General features: G+C 56.9%; 1 protein-coding gene across 4 annotated transcripts in view; it reads left to right on the forward strand.

The window, feature by feature from the left end:
- The first annotated feature begins 449 nt into the window (after positions 1-449).
- Positions 450-20,375, forward strand: part of PAIP2B (poly(A) binding protein interacting protein 2B) — a 37,506-nt gene continuing 17,580 nt past the window's right edge. The window contains exon 1 of one of the 4 annotated variants that reach the window (XM_075931070.1): positions 450-599. In XM_075931070.1, the coding sequence (XP_075787185.1) occupies positions 473-599 (127 nt within the window). In that variant the 5' untranslated portion in view covers positions 450-472. Of the gene's footprint in view, positions 600-4,905; positions 5,179-6,011; positions 6,183-12,565; positions 12,803-20,375 lie in introns of those variants that run through there. The other 3 variants (XM_014575391.3, XM_075931071.1, XM_025186562.2) reach the window with 3 other exon arrangements.

Here is a 20,375-nt window from a genome sequence, read left to right on the forward strand (position 1 = left end):
ATTCTCTTCCCTCCCTCCCCCACCGCCACACATCCTGGCCCCACGTGGGGGGACGCATTGAGCTAGCCAATCGTGGGACGTGATCGTTCTCCAACAAGCACCGCCCTGTGTTTCTACTCTCTTGTCGGTATAGGTGGAGTGGTGCGGAAAGGACCAATGAGATGGCTCTGGAGGCGGGACTTGAGGAACCCGATGGAGTGACGGCATCCTAGCCCAATAGCAAGCGGAGTACGTGTGTTGCGGCCTAATAAGGATGAGCGGCAGGTCCTGCGGGAGAGGGGCGGGCACGTACTGAGCAATGGGAGGCAAGAGTCTGCGCCCAGGAGCCAATGGGGGGCGGGGGAGGGCTGCAGCGGACTGGACGACAGGCCCGTGGTCCAATGGGGCGAAGGTGTGTGCGCGGTGCGACCAATGGGGGAAGGGAGGCGGGCCCGCGGGCGCCGCGCATGGCGAGTGATAGGCCCCGCGGCCAATGTGGGGTGGGCGGCGGGCCGCTCGCGGAGCCAGCGGAACGGGGAGGCGGGTGCGTGCGGCGGACGAGCGGCGTGTGCGGGCGCGGCGCGCGACAGGCCCCTGCGGCGCAGGCGGAGCCCGGCCAGGTGGGTCCCGCGTGGCACGGGCAGAGGGGGTCCCCCCCCCCCGGTCTGTGCCCCTCCCCCCACCTCAGCGTGTCCCCCCCCGGTCTGTGCCCCTCCCCCCACCTCAGCGTGTCCCTCCCCCGGTCTGTGCCCCTCCCCCCGGGCATGCCCTCCCCCCACCTCAGCGTTTCCCCCCCCCCGTGTCTGTGCCCCTCCCCCCACCTCAGCGTTCCCCCCCCGGTCTGTGCCCCCCCCCCCGGACATACCCTCCCCCACCTCAGCGTGTCTCCCCCCCCGGTCTGTGCCCCTCCCCCCGGACATGCCCTCCCCCCACCTCAGCGTGTCCCCCCCCCCCGTGTCTGTGCCCCTCCCCCCACCTCAGCGTATCTCCCCCCCCGGTCTGTGTCCTTCCCCCCACCTCAGCGTGTCCCCCCCCCGGACATACCCTCCCCCACCTCAGCTTGTCTCCCCCCCCGGTCTGTGCCCCTCCCCCCGGACATGCCCTTCCCCCACCTCAGCGTCCCCCCCCCGGACACGCCCTCTCCCCCACCTCCCGATCTCTGTCCCTCTTCCCCCGACCTGCCTCCCTCTAGGCTTAGCTTCCGCCCGGTCTGCGTCCTTTCCCCTTGGACTAGTCCAGCTCCCCCCTCTGTCTCCCCTCTTCCCCCCCACGTGACTCCCCTCCTCCGGGCTCCGCGTTGTCCCTACGGCACCCCCCATCCCCTCACCAGCTCCCCTGCTCCGTAGTCTCATCAGCGTGACCAGCTGCCTTTTTCTCTGGGCTCTAGCTCTGTCCCCGCCCCCCCACCAGCCCTTCCATCGGGCTTCCCCTGGGGGCAGCCCTCCTCGTCTGGGATGGATCCTTCCGTCAGGGGTTCCTCCTCTGGGGTTCTCCTCCCCAAGCTTTCCTGCCTGGGTTTCTCAGTGGGCTGACCGGTCTCTGGGCTCTGCCTCGCTCCCATCTGGCAGGCCACCTCTCCTTTAGGTTCTCCCCCACCACCTGTCCCCTTGGCCTACCTGGGATTCCCATCATGAGGATTAACTGTCCTCCACTGAGCTCGACCAGTCCTATCAGCACCGTGCCGGGATTCCCATTGGGACTGCCCCTCAGGATACCCCATCTGGATCAGCTTCCATCCACTGAGCTCTGTGTCCACCATCACAGCCCTTTGAGGCCAGGTCTCCTGCCTGGGATTCCCATCAGGAGTATCCTGGAATGCCCTCTGTGACATTCCCCTCCCTCAGTTCTTTTGACTTTTGTCTCTTCTAGGACTAGCCCTCCTGCTTGGTACTCCCATTGATGTCTGTCTTCCCCTCCACCAGTCCCCCATTCCCCTCCTCGGTGTGCTTTTTGGTTGTCTTTGTTGTGACCATCCACTTGACCCTGGGTGCTATTGGAGATGGCTGGGACAGGAGGGGATATGGTATGCCTCCCCGAGCAGTCGTTATTTGCCCTAGAGTTTTCCTGAGGGATTCGTGCTGCTTTACCTTTTACTGCTGCGTCCTACCCCGTCTGCGAGCCTCCCCCCCCCCCCCCCCGGGGCTGACCCATTATCTAGTTCAACTGGCAGAGTGGGTTCTTGCAGTGAGCGCCTCAGACAGAAGAAGGGGAGTGGGTTTGAAGGGGCTGAGCTTATTGCCTAGACTTGGCATCTGTCATATGCCGCTTTGCAGCCTGCACTGACTCAGAGAGGCCCAGAAGTGATGCAATATACTCAGTGACTGGGCTGACCAGTTGATAGGAATCTGCTGCCCCTTTGCACAAACGTCTCAGGAGGCCCTTGGAGCTCCTGAGATTGGCTCTCTCCGCGCCCCCCCCCCCCCCCCCCAATATTTGTGCCTTTTTTCTTCAGCAAGGCTGTGTCCTGATTCGTCCCTATGGCCACGGCTCCTTCCACAGCCTCTTGGTATCATGCCTTACTGGGCCGTAGAGGGGAGTGTTTGCAAGGCTGCCTCTCTACACTGCAGCCTTGGGCCAAAGGACGGTCATAGAGTGCTGGGGCTCTTTGTTTAGTCCCGTTTGGGGGGGACATGAGAGCAGGCTTTGTGCGGAGCCTCGGGAGGTGGGTTTGTCTCTGCACTGTCCTCTGGCACGTGTGGAGATGGCCTGAGACTTACTGGTCAGTTCCCCAAACCAGAATCTTTCAGGTGGCTCCCTTGGCTTCTGCAGAATCTCGGCTTTTTGGGTGAAAAGAGAGCCACAGCGGGGACCTGTTGCAGGGTTGTCTGCCATGGCTGCAGACTGTTGGGAACAGCCCGGAGATGTATGTCACGCCTTGTAGGGCGCTTCAGTCACAACCTTAACTGTTTCATGGGTGCTAACTTCAGCAGAAACCTCCCAGGGGCACTAGCACTTTCTAGTTCAGCTGCTGCCATGTGTGCTGACTCACATTAAGCAAACCACTGAGCAAGATTGCAACACTCAGCCCCTCAGCAGGGATGCGAATGGTTAACCTGCAAGCAGCACCCAGTTAGATTATGGTTAACCAGTTAGCTGGCAGGAGCTGGAGCAGCGCCCCACCTGCTGTGGGCACGGGTGCTCCAGCCTAACTGGAGCAGCTCGGGTCGGTGGTGAGCCCAGCCTGGTCCCCTCCCCCTGCTCCCACTTAAGTGGTTGGCCGATTAAAGGGGATTTTACATCCCTACTCCTCAGCGTTTGCCTGAGAGGCTGCCTGGGGTCGTGAGAACTGGGTGAGCACTGCAGAGCTCAGCTGATGTGTGTAGAGGGGCATGCACGCTCCTCTGCTCCCTCCCGGGATGGAAGTACAACTGGACTCCTACAGAGCCTGGATCCTGGAGGTGGAACTGTTGCTGCTAGGGAAAGGTGTTAGAGATTACCCCCTCGCTGCCATCGTGTGGTTGCACCTAACTGCTGTGCAGGGTAACACTGAGTGTAGCTCAAACATTAAAGACCACAAGTTGCTGGAAAGACTTGCCCCCAAAGAAGGAAATGAACCTCCTCACCCAGCAAGGACACCTGGCTGTTCTGAGAGCTGCCCCTGCCTACGAAAGGTGCCTTGCAGTTGGGGGAGCAGATTGCCTGACAAGACAGCTGGTGCCTATAATGGAGGCTCAGAGCCATGCCTCCTGCCAGGCCTACATGCGGTAGGTTCGCTTGTTCTTCGGGGCGATGTCAGAATCGGTATTCTCAGCTGAAAATATCACCCCCTCCTCTGTCCACGCGGGCATTCCTTGTCTGGGAGTGTCTGGTTTCCGGCAGAAAGCTCTGGAGTGTGGTGTTCAGCCAACACACCGTAATGCGCAGGTGTGCAGTGCATTTGATGGACGAGCAGCTGCACGGGTAAACTGAGGCAGTCCATGGCAATCTCTGTAAATACGGTTCAGCTGCAAGTTTTCAGCAGCTTACCAGACAGCCATTTGCTTTGAAATACCTTGGTGCGGCTCTGATGCCAGAACTTCCTTTTATGGGTTTCTCCTTGGGTTGGCCTACATGTGTCTGCCCTAGAAATCACAGCGAGGCTCCAGGGGCACAAAGACCAATGACGTTTTGTGGGTCAGAGCAGTACTGTGAGGAGTGATACACGGTCCAAGGGTAGGTCTTACTCCCTCTCGGGTCTCTCCATACCTCGCTGGCCTTGACTGACAACCTCAACGTACCAGCCCCATGTACTCTGTCTCAATCTGCCCCTGCTGTGTCCCCCCTTGGCTCCCACACACAAACTTGCTGGTGAAGATCTTCAGCCCAGAGCTGCAGCTTTCCTGCTCTCCACGAGCCCCTCCAGCCCTGCTGCTGCACCTCAATCTACTACAAAAGAAACTAACTTTCCACGCTGCCTGGTCCCCTCTGCGTGGGCCCAGAGTCAGATTTGCAGACTTTCTCGTGTGGGGATACACTGCGGGGTCTGGAGATTCTGTGATGGGGCAGACTGGCAGGGTAGAATTAAAGCCACCTGAAATTATGAATCCAACACACTAATCTTGCTGCCTTAATGTAATTATCCCCCATTGGAATGGGGCCTGGACCACCAGCTTTTCATCTCCGCACCTGGGCCCCTTGCCATGTGGCCAGAGGCACAGCGCCTCCTGCTGGCCTTCCAGCATCATGCCTCTCTTTAGGGGAAGGACAAGGTGTCTGTCTAGCCATTCTCTACCGGGCTGCAAGCTGCTTAGCTTCTTTCCTGCCTTGCATGCTTCAGGTGTTTGTTACATGCAGGCTCTTCAGGTTCCTCTGTAACGTGCAGAGACAAGTTGTATTTTGGGATGAGAACACCGTGGCCAGTCGCACACAACTTGTTTCCCTGGCTCAGCCTTATGCTCTTTGCTGGTCTGGGTTCAGCATTTGGGACAACCAGTTGAATCTGGTCCATGCTGGCATTGGGTCCCGGTGCTCTCATGACAGCAAATGCCATAGTTCAGGTTGCATGAAATCTTTCCCTCTGTGTTCACTCAGCTGCTCGTAACTTTATATATATGCTGGGTTGTGAATGTCTAGGCGCGGAAGGGTAGATTGTTATCTGCAAATGTCAGTGAATGCTGATTTCACTGTGTACATGCACGCTGATGAAAAAAATTCCCATGCGTGATCGAAAGGACTGAGACAAAGTAAGAAAGGCTTTGAGAGAGCTAATTAGCATTTGAGGTAAGGTTACTTACTTTATACTTTGACATGTGATATTGACAGTTTGTGTTAGAATTCTTAGAAGCTTTCGCTTTTTGAATCGCAACATCTGTTGTCATAAGCATTTCACGTCTGATCTCCCGCACCGTAACTTCCCACCACTGTGCACGTTTAAATTGATAAAAATAAAAAATTCTTGTACAACTTGTATGGATGGGAGTGGTAGGTGTGTGCTCAGTTACTGGAGATGTGTAGGGATTCTAGTAATTTGCATCAGCTGATATAAACCAAGTAAGGTGTTACTAGTGCTCCTGTATTAGCGATTGATGGGAGCCCAGATCCAGGTGCCTGCAATCTCTGGGTCCCAGAATCTAGTGAGGACTCCTAGAAAGGGGGAAAAAGAGACGGGGAAACCTGTAGCCAGCTTTGCCTAGTGGAGACAGAATTTTTTTTGTGCTGAGGAATGGCAGGCCGACAGGTTGGGCTGTTCTTGGGCCAAGTGCTGTAGGATTTTTCATGAATGAGGGCAGAGTGGGGCTGTGCTACAGAAATGAAGCACTAAAGACTGTTGTTTTATGTGTGTCGCTCATCTCGTGGCTCCAATCATGAAACTGCGTCAATCCCAGATGGTGCTTTGTCTGATTGTCTCTGGATTCTACAATATGCTGCTGCATCCAAAACCGAGCCAGACTGAAACTTTGCAAGGATTTGAGCTAAGTCAGCCTGTGACGTGGCTAGTTTTCCTCCCCACTCCTGCTGAAGCTCCCAATTTGTTTAGAGTACATTTTTTTTATCCAGTGTCTAATGGCTTCCCCCTCCCCCCATAGACGTGATCTTGGCACACTGAGCTTCAGACTGAAGTTCTGGGAATGTGAGCTGTTAGTCTCTCGGGAGTGTTGGAATCGATTCCTGGCCTTATGTTTGGGTGGGCTTGTGTGTGCATGTGCCGGCTGGCTGGCTGAAGCATCTTGCTAAGGAATGGTGCCGAAGCAGGCAAAAATGCTCTACAGAGGCTCTTTTTTGGGGTAAGTGTTTGACTTTGGTTCCCTCTCAGTCCATTCCCAGAGGATGTCTAAAGAAACGCCAAGCTGTTAGGAGGCCCAGAGATTTGGCAAGATCCACTGACGTTTTTGTGGCTCTTTTCTCAACACAGACTTGAAGGGTACTTTTAGGAACAATGCCAACATCGCGATGCGTGTGAGCAGCCTCCCAAAAGCCAGTGCCTGCATGAAGGAAGGATCGTTTATATCCTGTACACCAAGTGGTCTTGAGCTTTGCTCCAGTGACACAAGACGAATTGCAGGGCGGCCACAAGAACTGGTCATGTGACATGCCAAGCCTTTCCCCTTGGGGTCCCAGGCGGTATGCGGCCCGCGCTGGGGTGTCATTGAAGGATGAAATGTGTTGCTGAAATTCCAGTTCCTGAACCTGCCTGCCTGCCCCTGACTGGCCACTGTGTGTTTTCCTCTGGTGCTGAGATCTGTTGCACTCAGCAGGCTGCGTCTGGTCTGCAGGGCCCTGGGCAGCCCTGTCAGCTTCCGTGCAGGTTGTGGGAAGAGCGTGGTAGAGGCAGGTTGGCGCAGCGGGTAGGCAGTCAGCCTAGGGTTTGAGACCTAGATGCAGTTCTGTGCTTTGCCACAGGCTTCCTGTGTGATCTGTAGTAGGAGTCTTTGGCTGTGGCTCCATTTCCCCAGTGGGGGACTGCATGAAAGATGAGGCGCTTGGGTGCTGCTGTGAGGGAGCCACGCCATCGAAGTACGGAGGGATGCACACCTAGGAGGGCCCCGCCCTCTCATGTGGCGGGTATCTGCTTCTTATGGTAATGGGCTGGTAGGTAAATACAGGGCTGTTTTGAGAGCATGGGGGGGGCATTCACTAAGGTGTCGCATGTCCGGGGGGATCTGTTTGCAGGCGTTTGCGTTTCTCTGGGTGGTGTGCGCTTACGCAGTGTGCTGTGCTGTTACACCTCTCTCGTTACTGGGCGCTCACTGGCGATGTCGGGGGCCAAGTGGCTGCTTTTTTCCTGCTAGATTCATACCAGAAGAGGGGTCTTTGTGATCTAGTCTGATGGAGAGGCCAAAGGATTTCTCTAAATGACCCCTGCTGCTAGTAACTCGTTGGGATTTAAAATCCCATTTAAATAGTTAACGGGTTACACGTTGCTTAATCGATTAAATGGGGCTGAGTGGGGGTGGCACGAAGGCCCTCCTCCCGCGGCAGGCTGGAGCGGCCCCCACCCGCGATGGGCTCCACTGAGCTGGAGCAGCCCTGTGCCCATGGTGTGCTGGCCCGCACCCACCACGGACGGAGGCTGGAGCAGTGAGCGGAGGGGGCTGCTCCAGCCCTCACTGGGTAACTGTAACTGGTAAAGGCGACTCTTACTCGCTAACATTTGACATGCCTAGTAACTATGGGGAGTTCAGTACCAGGCCAGTCCTTGGCGTGTCGCATTCTGCTGGCGAGGCCGCCTTCTGATGCAATCCCAGCTCTGTCCTGGCAGCTCCCATGGAGCGGAGCCGGGAGTAAGTTATTTATGGGCTTACACACTGCTTTGCTTACAGCATTTGTCCTGTTGTGCTGCAGCGATACTCCAGGAGTCCCTTTGCACCAGGGCCCCTCTGCACCGGGAGCTGGACAGACACAGACAAGCCCCCGTCCCTACGCTCCAGTCTTCAGTGTCATTTTCACTGGGCGCCCAAGAGCATTGACTGGAGCTAAGAGTATTGGGTTCTGCTGGGTCAGACCTTGAAACGCCCGCTGTGCCTTCTGGGCAGGCACGCAGAGGTCACGGTACCGTTGGGTGGGTGGGACTGTGCTGTATTCTGCTGTGTGCTGTCACACATCAAAAGCTGATGAAACTGGCAGTGTAGGGAGGGACAGCCACCAAGTCTGAGATTGAAACGGCAAGTCTTGTTTCTCAGCATTGCAGGCTCCCCATCGTGTCCCCTGATGTACGCAGCGGGCATGCTGCCATTCACCTAGTGGGAGAGCTGGTCGGGGCATTTAGATAAACGGCTTGACACTCTAACACCCTGCAGCAAACGGGTGAAGGGAAACCAAATGACTGTAGAAGAGAAGCTACAATGGAAGGAGACCTGGGGCAGTGGTGGCTTGCAGACCGGGCCTGGATGTGTGCTGAAATGCAGAAAGATCTAGCTGTACGTAGGGATGTGTGTGTTTAACCGGTTAACGGTAAGCCTTGCCCGTAACAGGTAATGCTTACTGGTAAAGGTTAACCGGGGGCTGCTCCAGCCTTGTGGGGAGTCCACCATGGACAGGGGCTACTCGGAGTAGCCACTGTCTGGACTGGGTCACCCCATAGGCAGGGGCTGCTCCTGTTCGGCCTGTGCAGTCTCTGCCTGTGGCGGGCGTGGGAGGGGACACTGCTCCCGCACAGTGGCAGGTGTGGAGGGTGGTTCCAGTTGAGCGTTTTAACGGTTAACCAAGTAAATGGGATTTTACATCCCTACTCTTAAGTGTATGAAGAGTCGTCCTGCCCAGGAGCAGGGATCTGATACCCCCTCAGTATGTAGTGCTGGGGACATGGGTTCCGGGGTGCCCCAGGCCCAGAAGAGGAGGAGGGAAGTGGAGAAGCTAGAGGCAAGAAGGATTGCGTGTTTTGAAGAGGGAGCAGAAGAATGAAACTCCTGTCCTTGATGAGCCTGCCAGCAAAGGGTGTGTGGCAGGTGTGAGAAGACTCCCACAGAGGCTAGGGAAGATGAAGAATTCGGGAGGGATTTTGAGGTCTTGCCTACGCTGGCATCTTTTTCTCTCACTCATTCTTCTGCAGAGTAGCACTAGTGCGAGATGTGGCTCCACCTCACTATCATCTGGTTCTCAGGAAATGTCTGCGCTGTCCTTAGCCTGGGTGCAGACTGGCCTGTCCATGGGATGGCTCAGAGCCCAACGGCAGTGCTAACAGCTCTGCTCTGGCTCCCAGAGTGGCTCCGAAAAGGAGGGGCCAGGGTCTTGGGGCCAGGGTGTGGTGGGAAGGGGCAGAGCAGAAGTATGATGGTGGAGTGGAAGTGGAGGGGGGGGGAGAGTGTTCTTGGCTCAGGGTGGGTAGAAACTTGATGGAGCTAGCTGGGGGAAGTCCAAGGTGAACAGCCGAAAAATACCTCCCCAGGGAGCCAGGCTGTGTGGGATAGACTCCCAAGAAACGTGGTAGGCGCTCTTGCTTGAGAAACTTGAACGCTGTGCTACCGAGTCCTCCTGCCCTTCCTTCTCTGGCGATGGGTTTTTGAATGCCACGTTTCCAGCTAAAATGAGTTTGAAGCCTGAAGCATCTTATCCAGCTGGGCGGGGTGCTCAACTGGCCAGCAAAGCTGGCTCTTAGCTGGGTGCAGAGCCTCTCGGCTGCCGGGAGGAGAGCCGTGCCAGTACCCAAGGAGGGGAGAGCTGGTTTTCTGTGGCTGAGTTGTTTCCGTTTGTAAATGATCAGCCAGTGTGCAAACACAAGGATTCCAGGGGCGGCTCAGTTCCCTGCTGCGTTCCCTTGGGTAGCCCCCGGATCCCTGTCTGCAGGGTCCACGTTCTAGCTGCCCCCTCCAGAGCTAGACTCTGAGATAAGTACTCTAGGGTCGCACCAGGTGGCAAAGCCAGGCATATTCACCTCCCCTCCACCCCCCTGAACTAGCTCCGTGCTGCCTGCCTTTCGTTTGGCTGTCAGGAAGGGACAGGCGCCTCCCCAGCCCAGAGGTGCATAGATATGTCATGCACAGAACATGCTGGAGCAAGAGGGCGGGGGAAAGCCCCACTGCATTCCCCAGGGCTGGCCTTTGGTTAAGCAGCCATGTGTGTGCGTGCAGGGGGAGCTTGTAGTATGTGTCCTTCATCCTCCTTTGGCCCGGAGTCTCAAACACCCTGCGCGCCAAGTGTGGCGGAGATTCATCAGGGTGGAGTCTCTTGCTCTCTCTCGTGAGTCCGGGCTTGGCGCACGGAGGCGGAGCAGAGCGTTTGAAGCTTCTGGGGCAGGCAGACTTATGTTAACCCTTCGCTTGGAGCAGACATCAATCGTTTCCCTTCTTAGTCACTGCGTGCCAGGTACGTGGCGTCGCTGTCGAGCTGGGAAGTGCTGCGCTGCCGTGTCGGGAGACCCCCGCAGCAGGTGACGGAGATCTGCCAAGGATCTAAAAAAGGAGCAAGCCGGTGTCACGCACTTGGGGGCTGCAGCGTCTTTCAAGCATCTCCCCTTCCAAGCTCCTTGGTTGTCCCCATCTGTAAGGGCCCCAGCAACCCTCTATCCCATTTCAGAGCTCTGCAAACCCATGGCCCTAGCAGTATTTTTCCTTGCTGGCTGAGAGGACTTTCTGGTGGGGTGCAGTGAACAGATATAATATAGGTATATCTCCTGGAACTGGCAGGGACCTTGAGAGGTCATCAAGTCCAGTCCCCTGCCCTCACGGCAGGACCAAGCACCGTCCCTGACAGATTTGCCTCAGATCCCTGAATGACCCCCTCAAGGATTGAACTCTCAACCCTGGGTTTAGCAGGCCAATGCTCCAGCCACTGAGCTCTCCCTCTTGGGAGGCTGGGCGGAGCTGAGATGGGGGTTATCTGGAAGGTGTTCGGCGCTGCCAGAACAGATGCTTTGATCTGTGACCTATTCTGGAGGTGGCTGAAGTTGCTAGCTCTGCTACGTAGGAGCCAGGCGCTCCATGGGCCCCTCTTCCTCCTCCTGCTTTTCTGTTTCGCCCCAGGGTTTTGCCAGTCAGTGCCTAGAGCGCTCCCAGGACTCAATGGGCCGCCACGTGCAAAAGTTGCCGACTTACAAATGCTGTCCACTTGTGTAGGGCTTGGCTGTGCTTGGCCAATGAAATTGGTCCTTTGTCCTTTGCTATTACTTTGGTGGATCTGGGAAGGCTGTTCGGAGCTTTTCTGGCGTCTGTCTCTTGGCCTGTCTGGAGGTCCGCTTCTGCTTCTCCCTTGTTGTGCTGGAGGACTCTTGAGGGTCTCAGCAGGTGTCTATCAGAAGCATTGGCACCGCACTGAAAAGGAGGGGCTGCTCGGTGCCCCGACCGGTTGTAGGGACAGGATCTGGGATGGAGAGCGGTGGCGGACGCAGAGGTTTATGGCCTTAAGTTGAATTTGGTGGTCGTCTGATAAGGGGCAGCTTGGCTCACTAAATGGGAATGAAGTGTCACCTGCAGGGGCCCAGAAAAACTGCCCAGGCCTCTGTACCCATCACAAAGCATCAAAAATGGCACCAGCCCAAATTTTTCTCCCGGGGTGAGGAGCATAAACACCTTAACCAGGAGCGGGAGTCTTGCCTATACAATTGCGGCTTTGAGAAAGCAATCCCGGCAGTCGGAGCGCCAAGCCCTGGCTGCTGCTGCACAAAGGCGGCTGTGGAGGTGCCGCGCTGGCCTCTCCGACAGCAGGAACCAGGCATCGGGACGGTGGCTCACGGAGCTGAAGCTCTTCATTACAGCAACTTCCCACAAGACGCACGTGAATCGGGGGAGGAAACTGAAACAAAAGGCAAGGGTGTGAAATTCAGCCTCTCCTGCCTCGGAGCCCTTCGCTTCTTCCCAAGTGCTGCCCTCTTCTCCCCACCCAAATCGTGGAACGTACCTCCCCCTACTCCCCACTGCCAGGGGAGAAGCCCCCTCCTCTGTGCATTCCCCACGGCCCTCCTTCCCCACCGCCTGCACTGGAGACTGCCCTCCCTCCCCTGCGCCGGCGTTATTCTGTGGCCAAGTGTTGAGAGTGGTGGAGATGGAGGGATGAGCAGGATTGGGTGGAGGTGGACCTGGGAGTCATAAAAGCAGGGGCCAGGAGGGCTCATGCAGTCCGGTGTTGTACAGGGCACCCATGCCATGTGCCCACGGCTCAGTGGGAGTTAGACCCAAGAGCTGCAGCCCGTTGGGGTCTAAACCGCTCGGGGCTAGAGAGACAAGCTGAGGTTCCAAGGGACACTGAGGCCCCTGCCATGGCAGATGCACCCCACGCTGCAGAGGAAGGTGCAGTACCCCCATCCTGCCCTCGGAGGGGATTCCTTCCCAGCCGCAGAACAGTTTGACCTTGAGCACACGAGCAAGAACCAGCCCTTGAGAGAGACACCTCAGGCACTGGCCCGTATCCTCTGGCCGTCCCTGGTGCTTCAGAGGAAGGAGACCGCAACACCTGTGGCTAGTTTCTCAGTGTAACTAATTTTAAATTTTGTGGCTTCCCTTGTTGGCATGTTATGGATCCCCGACCCCCGCAGGATTTTGGTAAAAGGCAGCCCCTCTGGTTAAGGACTGGGACTAGGGAGACCTGGGCCCTGCTCTGCTGTAGACACCCCATGTGACCTTCAAATTAATCTGTTAAGCCTCAGTTTCTCCATCTGTGAGTAAGAATAATCCTCCCCTCTCCTGCTCAGATTGTAAAATCCATGTCCTGCTCTATCTGCGCAGCACCTAACACAGTGAGGCCGCGATCGTGGTTGGGACAACTGACGTGTGATTTACAGTCCTCTCCCCAATTTGTGCAGGTTGGTCCTGTGAAGCCAGCGTACGTCAAGCGCTGAATGGCTGCGGTGACGGAGGCAGGGCTCTGAGACGCCCGCCACGCAGTTTGTCCAGTTTCTTCTCTCCCAGACCTCTTGAAAGCGTTCTTCCTTGTACCAATTACCATGGTGTGGAGGTGGGGATCAGGCTGATGAGTAAGTCCCAGACATGTCTGTACCTCTGAAGACACAGCAGCTCTTGGTTTGGCAGTATTCATCTCTGTAAGATGTCCGACACCCCTGTTGTGTCTCACATGCCAAGCCAATAATTGGGTTTCCATAAAACACACACTTTTGTGCTCTTTAATTAGCCCTTCGCTTTTGCTGACATCCTCAGCAGTGTTTTCCAGAGACGCTTCAGTCAACAGTGTCTCTAACATTTGTGTTACAGGTCACTGCTGGCTAAAGTACCCGTATCAGTGATCAGGTCGGAGGTTCACCTTACGGCTGGCGCATTGGAGAGATGCGTGCGAGAGGGTGGTGTATCGTGTAACCCGCTAACGTCACAGGGTTCTCTCGCCTCTAGTGGTGAGACCACTTCTAGAGCCTTGAGTCGGCGGCCGCCTCGGAGCTAGTGGAGCTGGTCCTTTCAGCTCAAGCGGAGGCGGCCTGTGCCGTTAGATCCGACGGGCTTGAGTTCAACCCCACAGACTCAGCCAGGGCCGCCTTCCAATCCGGTGTTCACACAGGTGGTCCTCGTGGCCTCTCAGAGGGCTGCCTCAAGATTATGTGCAATGAATGGGATCGGTCTTTCCAGGCCAAAATGCTGGCACTCGGGCGGCCCCTCAACATTCAACCCGGCAGCTTTTCGCAGCTGTTCCTTGGCTGATGCCTTTGTACGCTTTGAGAGTAGCATTGTGCCTGCCCCTATAGGCGCAGAGCTGGCAGCTTTTGCTCACAGACCTGGTCTTTTTGTTGCTCTTCCCAAAACTCCCTTCCGCTTGTTTGGCGCATGCACCGTGTCCCATGCACCTGGCATCCTGCCCTCCTGGCTCTGAAATGGACCTGGCTTGATCATGGAAACTGACAGCGCTCCAGTCCCTGGGGGCTGCCATGCTCTGTCTCCTTGTGCACGTGCGGGGTCTTGTTGCTGCTCACCTAGCAGCAGGTGTCCCCCGCATGGTCTATAAAGGGAGCCCGGGAGGGGGAAGAGCTGTTCTGCATCTGATTAAGAGGGAGGCTGTTGCAGGGGCACGGTAGGCCGGGGGGGCGGTGAATGCTGCCTGATGGACCCCAGATAATCCCCCAAGGGCAGAGTGACCCAGTCAGGGTACTGCGACTAGGCTGCTCCCGTGTTGCGTGGAATCTGTGCTCTCCAGGGCTTTACGTGATTAACTGTAAAGAGCATAAAGTTGGACGAGTGTCAAGCCGATGTAGGGTGGCTGCTAGCGCCTGCCCGAGCGAGAGTTCGGCTGAGCCCCAGGAGAGGAGAACCGGGGGGAGGTTAAGATACAGAGGTAAGAATCTAAGGTGGGGATGGGGAACCTCCAGCCCAGGGGCAGGATGTGCTTGGATCCAGCCCGTGAGGCTCCGGGCTCTCCTCACCACTCCCCCCCCCCCCCCCCCCCGCGTGCTGGTGCTCTAGCCCTCCCGTTGCCCCACCGTGGGGCTGGAGCGCACACAATCTGCCAGCCTGGAGCGTGTGGGGGGGTGTCTTTCTCCTCCCACGCCAGGGAGTTTTTGGTTTGGTTTTTTGCTTCTCACTTGTGTGCGGCCCCTGACTGATTTTTCTGTGGGTTGGCCCCTGGCCCAACAAAGGTTTCCCGCCCCGGTCTGAGCAACCAGCGTTGCAGCCTGGGGCCTACGTGGCAGGGCAGCAGGTTCCAGCACTGAAGGGGGGCAGGTAGGTCGGCGTTCTGAAAGGGACCCCCGATCAGAGCGGTGGCCGGACTCATGCAGGCTCCAGAGTTTGAAACGCTCCTGGAGTCGGACCTGGATTCCCCTCCTAGGCAGAAAAGGGGCTTGCTAGGATCCGAGAGTCGCTGCTTAAGCCAGAGAGTTTGCCAGGCAGCGTTTGGACAGGGCACTCGGTGTGAGAACCAGCAGTTGCAGATAGATAACCCGCGCGGGGCAGTGTGTACGTGTAGCCTGGCGTAGCGCAGAAACACCTGCCTACCACTTGGAAGCAGTTCTCCAAACTGGAAAAAAGCTTGAGACCTGCTCCGGCTAGAACAGAAAGGGGCAGTGTTAGGCTGGGGGCGTGAGGAGGGGCCGAGTGCTCGGCTCTGGACCCTGGCTACGTGTGAAAGGCAGGGCAAAGCGGCTCTGCGGGCTCCTAGCTCAGCCTGCTGAAGTGATAGGCCTCGGGCTATCGTGGGGGCGGAGGGGACTGCTTTGGCCTAGCAGGAGCGTGGGAATCCAGGGAAGATGGATCAGATGGCAGAGGAGCAAGGGGAACAGGTGCCTGGAGAAACCTGCAGCCCTTGGAATGAAAGGTAGGAAGTGACTTGTGTCTGTCCTGAATGGGCTGGGGGCCTGTCCCTCTGCGGGCAGCGATGGCCTTGGGGTGACAGCACAGCCCTGGGGCCTCCTAGGTGAGCTGGCGTGTGTTCCCTGCTGTGCCACAGACTGGAGCAACGGCATGGGCCACCGCGGGTCCCTCTGCGCTGCGGTTACAAACCCGCCAGCTGGCCGGGCTCGCCAAGGGCTGTGTGATTGTGGGGTAGATGTTCCGGAGCAGGAGGGTCCCCGACACGGGCGAGCCCAGACGTCTAGACCGCAAACAGCCCTTTGGCCTGAGTGAGCCGGCACGGGCCGGCCGTGTGTGTGTCATCGCAGCGGGCACCGTGGCCGCCCCGTTCTGCTAACGTGTTGCATGCTGCTCTCTGCGGTGGGACAGGGTTTGGCCCTCGTATTTCAGTTAGAGGTTTGAGATCCTCGGGTGCTCTTCAGAAACGTCCAGGCTGGGGGAGGGAGGTAAGCCAGGCCCTCTCGGCTGAGGGGTTAACAGCCTGGCTCAGGAGAGACAGGTGCTGGCCTCAGCCCATGGCATCCCCGGCTAGGCCAGCGGTGGGGTTCGGCTCCGAGTGTAACCAGTCCTGCAGACCTGCTGTTGTGCCCAGGGCTGCTGCGATTGTTCTTCGTCTGACGCCACTAAACTCCACCCTCCAACAGACCCCAGCGGTGCTTTCTCTCTCCCTTGGGACGGAGTGCTGCATCCTGCCATGCAGGGGGAGTACGGGTCCCGCTGACCAGTGCTAGACCCTGAGCTTGCGCCGTTGGGCGTCAGCGCTGGCAGGAAGGAGCCCCCTCCTAGAACCAGGCAGGAGTCTTACGTCAGACGGTGCGAGCCGGCTGAATTCAGCTGGGAAGCTGCCGCAGAAGCACGACCCTGTGTTGAGCCTGCCCCAGGAGGAATCTCCCCCCACTTCCCCCGGAGTGACTGCAAGCAAGCCCCTTGCGAGGCTGCGGAAATGGCAGAGTTGGCTGGAGCTGCAGGGCTTTGAGGGGACTTGGATACCGGCGATCAGACTGCTGATGAGACTGGAAAACCCTTGGGCGTCCGAGGTGCCATCTGGCTAGAGCCTGGTGCTGAAGTGCCAAGCGGGAAGGGCAGCAAGAGGGCTGTGCAGCAGAACCCTGGACCTCTGCGGTACAAGGGGTGGCCGTACTTAACAGAGCTGCCTGATGTGGGGCGCTCTCTCCAGTCCGGTGGAGCTGTGAGGAGACCACTGGGCCTGGGTCCCACCAGAAGAAATATCAGTATCTGGACTGACTGACGCTGGGGTTGTCCCTCCCTTCTCAGACTTAAATGGGGTGGCTTGGCCAGGTCAGCACATATTTTGGTGCCACGTTGCTTGATGGGACTGGAGCTACATGACTCATCAGAATCAAGTGCCCCCTCTAAGATCTCTCCATTTGCTGTTGTCTGTGGACAGTTGGTGCGTCTGATGGTAGCTGCAGACTAGTAGATGCGTCGGTAACGCCTCTGGATCTCGTTCAGAGCCCAATGGGTTTCTCTTGACATGGTGGGTAAAAGCTACAACATGATTTTCACCTTTCTTCAATGCAGAGACAAGGGCTTGTTTATGGCCTTTGCCCTCACTGCTTCTTGTTAGATCATGGTGTTATGCCAGTAGGTGGAATCCAACCTGGGACCTCCGGAGCTTCATGCAGCTACCACGTGAGCTAAAAGCCAGCTGGCTCCCAGCAAAGGCTGTAGAGCAAACGCCTTCTTTCCCTCTGCAAATGGTTTAAGTGCCGTTGCATGGGCCAGTGAACCACAGCCAGATGGTGTGTGGGTTACGTTAGCTTTTGCATATTCATCATATGAAACTGTTTTGTCATCTCGAATGCTAATCCCGACCTGTGCATATGTGTTTCTGAACCGAAAAGCTCGTTTCGAGATGATTTTAATGGCTCGTACAGCATGCACAGGCAGCTACAAATTCAAACCTGCCCGAGAGACTGAAGGCTCCAGTGTGCATACAGAAGTTGGACAGCGGAGAAGCATTACGGTTGGGATGCACATACTTGCCTCTCCCCTCTCTGCGGCACAGATGGCAGGTACTGCTGTGGCCGGTGCAGAGCCTTCACGGAGAGACTCGTCCGGCCACTGAACGTCAACTGAGAGAGATTTGACAGTTAACATGCGACGTGAAACGCTCCCTCTCGGTATATTGCAAGATGTTGTTAGGCGCTGGTTTTGCTGCATGCTAAAGAGCGTCGTTTCGGGGGGGGGGGGGGGGAGCCGACTTCCCATGCAAAATCAGTGGCAATCTTTTCATACATTGTTGTTTGGTTGCTTTCACCGATGAACGTGGCATTAAGTTGTTGAAATTAACCACCGTCGTCCTGTTGCATTGTGTCTGGGACTGTGCAAGGGACTCTCCTTTTGGGTACCATTGGGTTACCTAGCCTACAGGCTGACCGCTCCATGCCAGACCTCACCTAATCGTGCATGTTTTCAAATGCTTTATGCTGTTGGGGTGGGCATGCTAAGCTCCAAAACCGTGGCCCTTTTGGGAGGTCTGCTTCATGCCTACAAGGCCCCAACGTGCACATGGAGCTCAGGGTACCAGTGCACGGGTCAGTGGTTAAGGGCATCTGCTCTGAGTTTCTCCGCAAACTCTGCTGGCAGCAAGGACGGAAGCGTAGAGTGGTGGCTGGTGTCTCTTTGCCATGGGCTTGACTTTGCTGCAGTCCTAGCTCTGCCACGGACTCTCCGGGCGGCCATGGCCAATCTGTCTTGTCTCATCCGCAACATGGTGATGCTTAGCCATATTTCTTGGTTCGAAACATAGGGATGAGGCTTTCTGTAAAACTGCAATGCTCAAAGCCCATGTCATTTACCCCATTGTGCTAGGCGCTGTACAAACAATAAAACCCAGTCCCTGCCCCTAGGGCCTGCGTGCCAGCACAAGACCAGATGCATACAGGTGCCAGCAGAAGGAAACATCAAAGCAGCATTGGTCCGCATAACAGGCAGTGCTCCGCGTACAGCCACAGTGTAACCACCGTCCGTTTTTTGCAAGCGTGACAGCTGAGGCGAGTAGGAAGGTGAACAGGACGCGAGTTCAGCAGATGTTTATGGGGGGCTCCTGGGAGACAGTATGAAGGGTGGTTTGAAAACGTGACAGTGGGTGCTGGCGGCCATGCCATGGGCTGCCTCGAGCGAGGACCAGCAGCTTGGTAGGAAATGAGATGGGCAGGGTGAGGACTGGCTGTGACGGCGAAGAGGAGCAGCTTGTGTTTGTGCTAGAGCAGGGGGAGCTAGCGGAGGCGTGCCACAGAGGGGAGCACGGGGGTCAAATCAAGGGGCTAGGAACTGGTCTTAGCAGCAGCCTTTTGAATGGGTATCTGGGGATTAACCCCTGGCACAGGAGGGTTTGTGTTGCTGCCAGAACTCTTGGCATTCAGTTGCTCTGGGCGGTCGAAGATCAGTGAAGAGCTCCGCACGAAAGCGGTGTGTGCTCAGGAGACGTGAACGGTTTCTGTAAATAACACGGCTGGAAGATACCAGAGCCGATCTGTTGTCTGTAGCCTTATACATACCAGGATTACCAGCTCTCTTCTTGCGTGGCTCAGCTGGAGGGCATCCCTGGAGAGCACGGCGCATGAACATGAGCAGACATGATTCTGGGAGGCCTTCACAGGAGTGTGGTGAGCAAGGCACAAAGAGTCACTTTTCTGCTCTGCTCTGCTCTGCTCTGCTCTGCGCTGATTCGGCCTCCGTTGGAGTCTTGTGTCCAGTTCTGGGCACCACATTTCAGGAAGGATGTGGAGAAATTGGAGAAGGTCCAGAGAAGAGCAACAAAAATGATGCAAGGTCTAGAGAACATGAGCTATGAAGGAAGGCTGAAGGAATTGGGCTTGTTTGGTTTGGAAAAGAGAAGACTGAGACGGGACATGGGAGCTGTTCCCAAGTGTCTAAAAGGGTGTTACAAGGAAGAAGGAGAACCGTTTTTCTCCTCCTTGGCCTCTGAGGACAGGACAAGAAGCAATGGCTGTAAATTGCAGCAAGGAAGGTTTAGGTTGGACATTAACCACCCTGGCAGGTAGGAAGTTTTTCTTAAGCACTGGAATGAATTGCCTAGGGAGGTTGTGGACTCCCCATCACTAGAGATATTGAAGAGCAGGTTGGACAGACACCTGTCAGGGACGATCTAGACCACGGCTACTCAACACGCAGCCCACAGGCCACGTGCAGCCCCCGGCCAGTTTGTTTGCGGCCCACGGGGCAGTTTGGGTTTATGCGGGGCTCGACACGTGGCCCACGGGCAGGATCTTTTGAACATTGGCCTTCGCTGGGAACATGCTCCACAGCGGCGAGGCGTCTCCCAGGCAGGGCGAGCACTGAAAGACGCAAGCGGACGGGCTGGCTGGAACAGATGGGTACAGGGGGTGGGCATTTCTAGCCCCCAGGGAGGAGGTGCCGGGAGTGCCGGGGCATTGTGAGAGAAGCTATTTGCATGTCTGCAACCATGCTTAAGTTGCAGCCTTTGGCATGTGCCACGAGTATCATTGTGGCTCCTGGGGCCAAAGTCGAGTAGCCCTGCTCTAGACGGTGCTGGGTCCTGCCATGAGGGCAGGGGACTGGACTCGATGACCTCGCGAGGACCCTTTTGTCCTGTAAAAGGGCAAAGTGCTGAATCTATCTCGAGAGGCTCATTGGCAGTTTGGAGAGAGGACGGCTTTGGGAGCCAGCCTGCTGAAAGGCCGCTCCGGCTGTGCGATGGATCCCTGGGCAGTTGGGATGGGGCACTCAATGGCGTGAGGCTGGCCCTTGGGCATTAAACAGACATGCCTGGACCACATCATCCCGTTGAGCTGGGGCGGGGAGCTTGGTGACTGTCCCTTGGCAGTCCCTGGTGAGCTAGTGAAGAGGGGTTACCACCGACTCGTGGATTTCCCAAGGGGAAGAACAGGCAGGCCTCGGAGAAGGATGGGGGCTCCCTTTCTGCCTCCGGCTACAACTCTCCTCTTCCCTCCGGCCCGTACAGCCCGCACCTGGGGGCTGGTGCTGAGATGCCCTCTGGAGTGACTCCAGCGCAGTGGGGCGGGAAGAGGGGCACGCCCACCGAGGTAGGTGTGAGAAGCAGACAGCCAGGTGTGCTGCGGGGCCCTGCCCATAACTCAGTTACCACCTGTCTCCAGTGCCGGGTTTACAATGGCACAGCGGGGTCAGGCCCACGCTCAGAAAGGGCCCTGGCACCTGGACCGTGCTCCTGCTGTCCGTCCCCCCCACCCCCGGCCTCTTCCCCTTCAGGTCCCTCCCACTGCTCCCTCC

The sequence above is a fragment of the Pelodiscus sinensis genome, chromosome 5 (genome assembly GCF_049634645.1).
Source record: "Pelodiscus sinensis isolate JC-2024 chromosome 5, ASM4963464v1, whole genome shotgun sequence".
Taxonomy (NCBI): Eukaryota; Metazoa; Chordata; order Testudines; family Trionychidae; genus Pelodiscus; species Pelodiscus sinensis.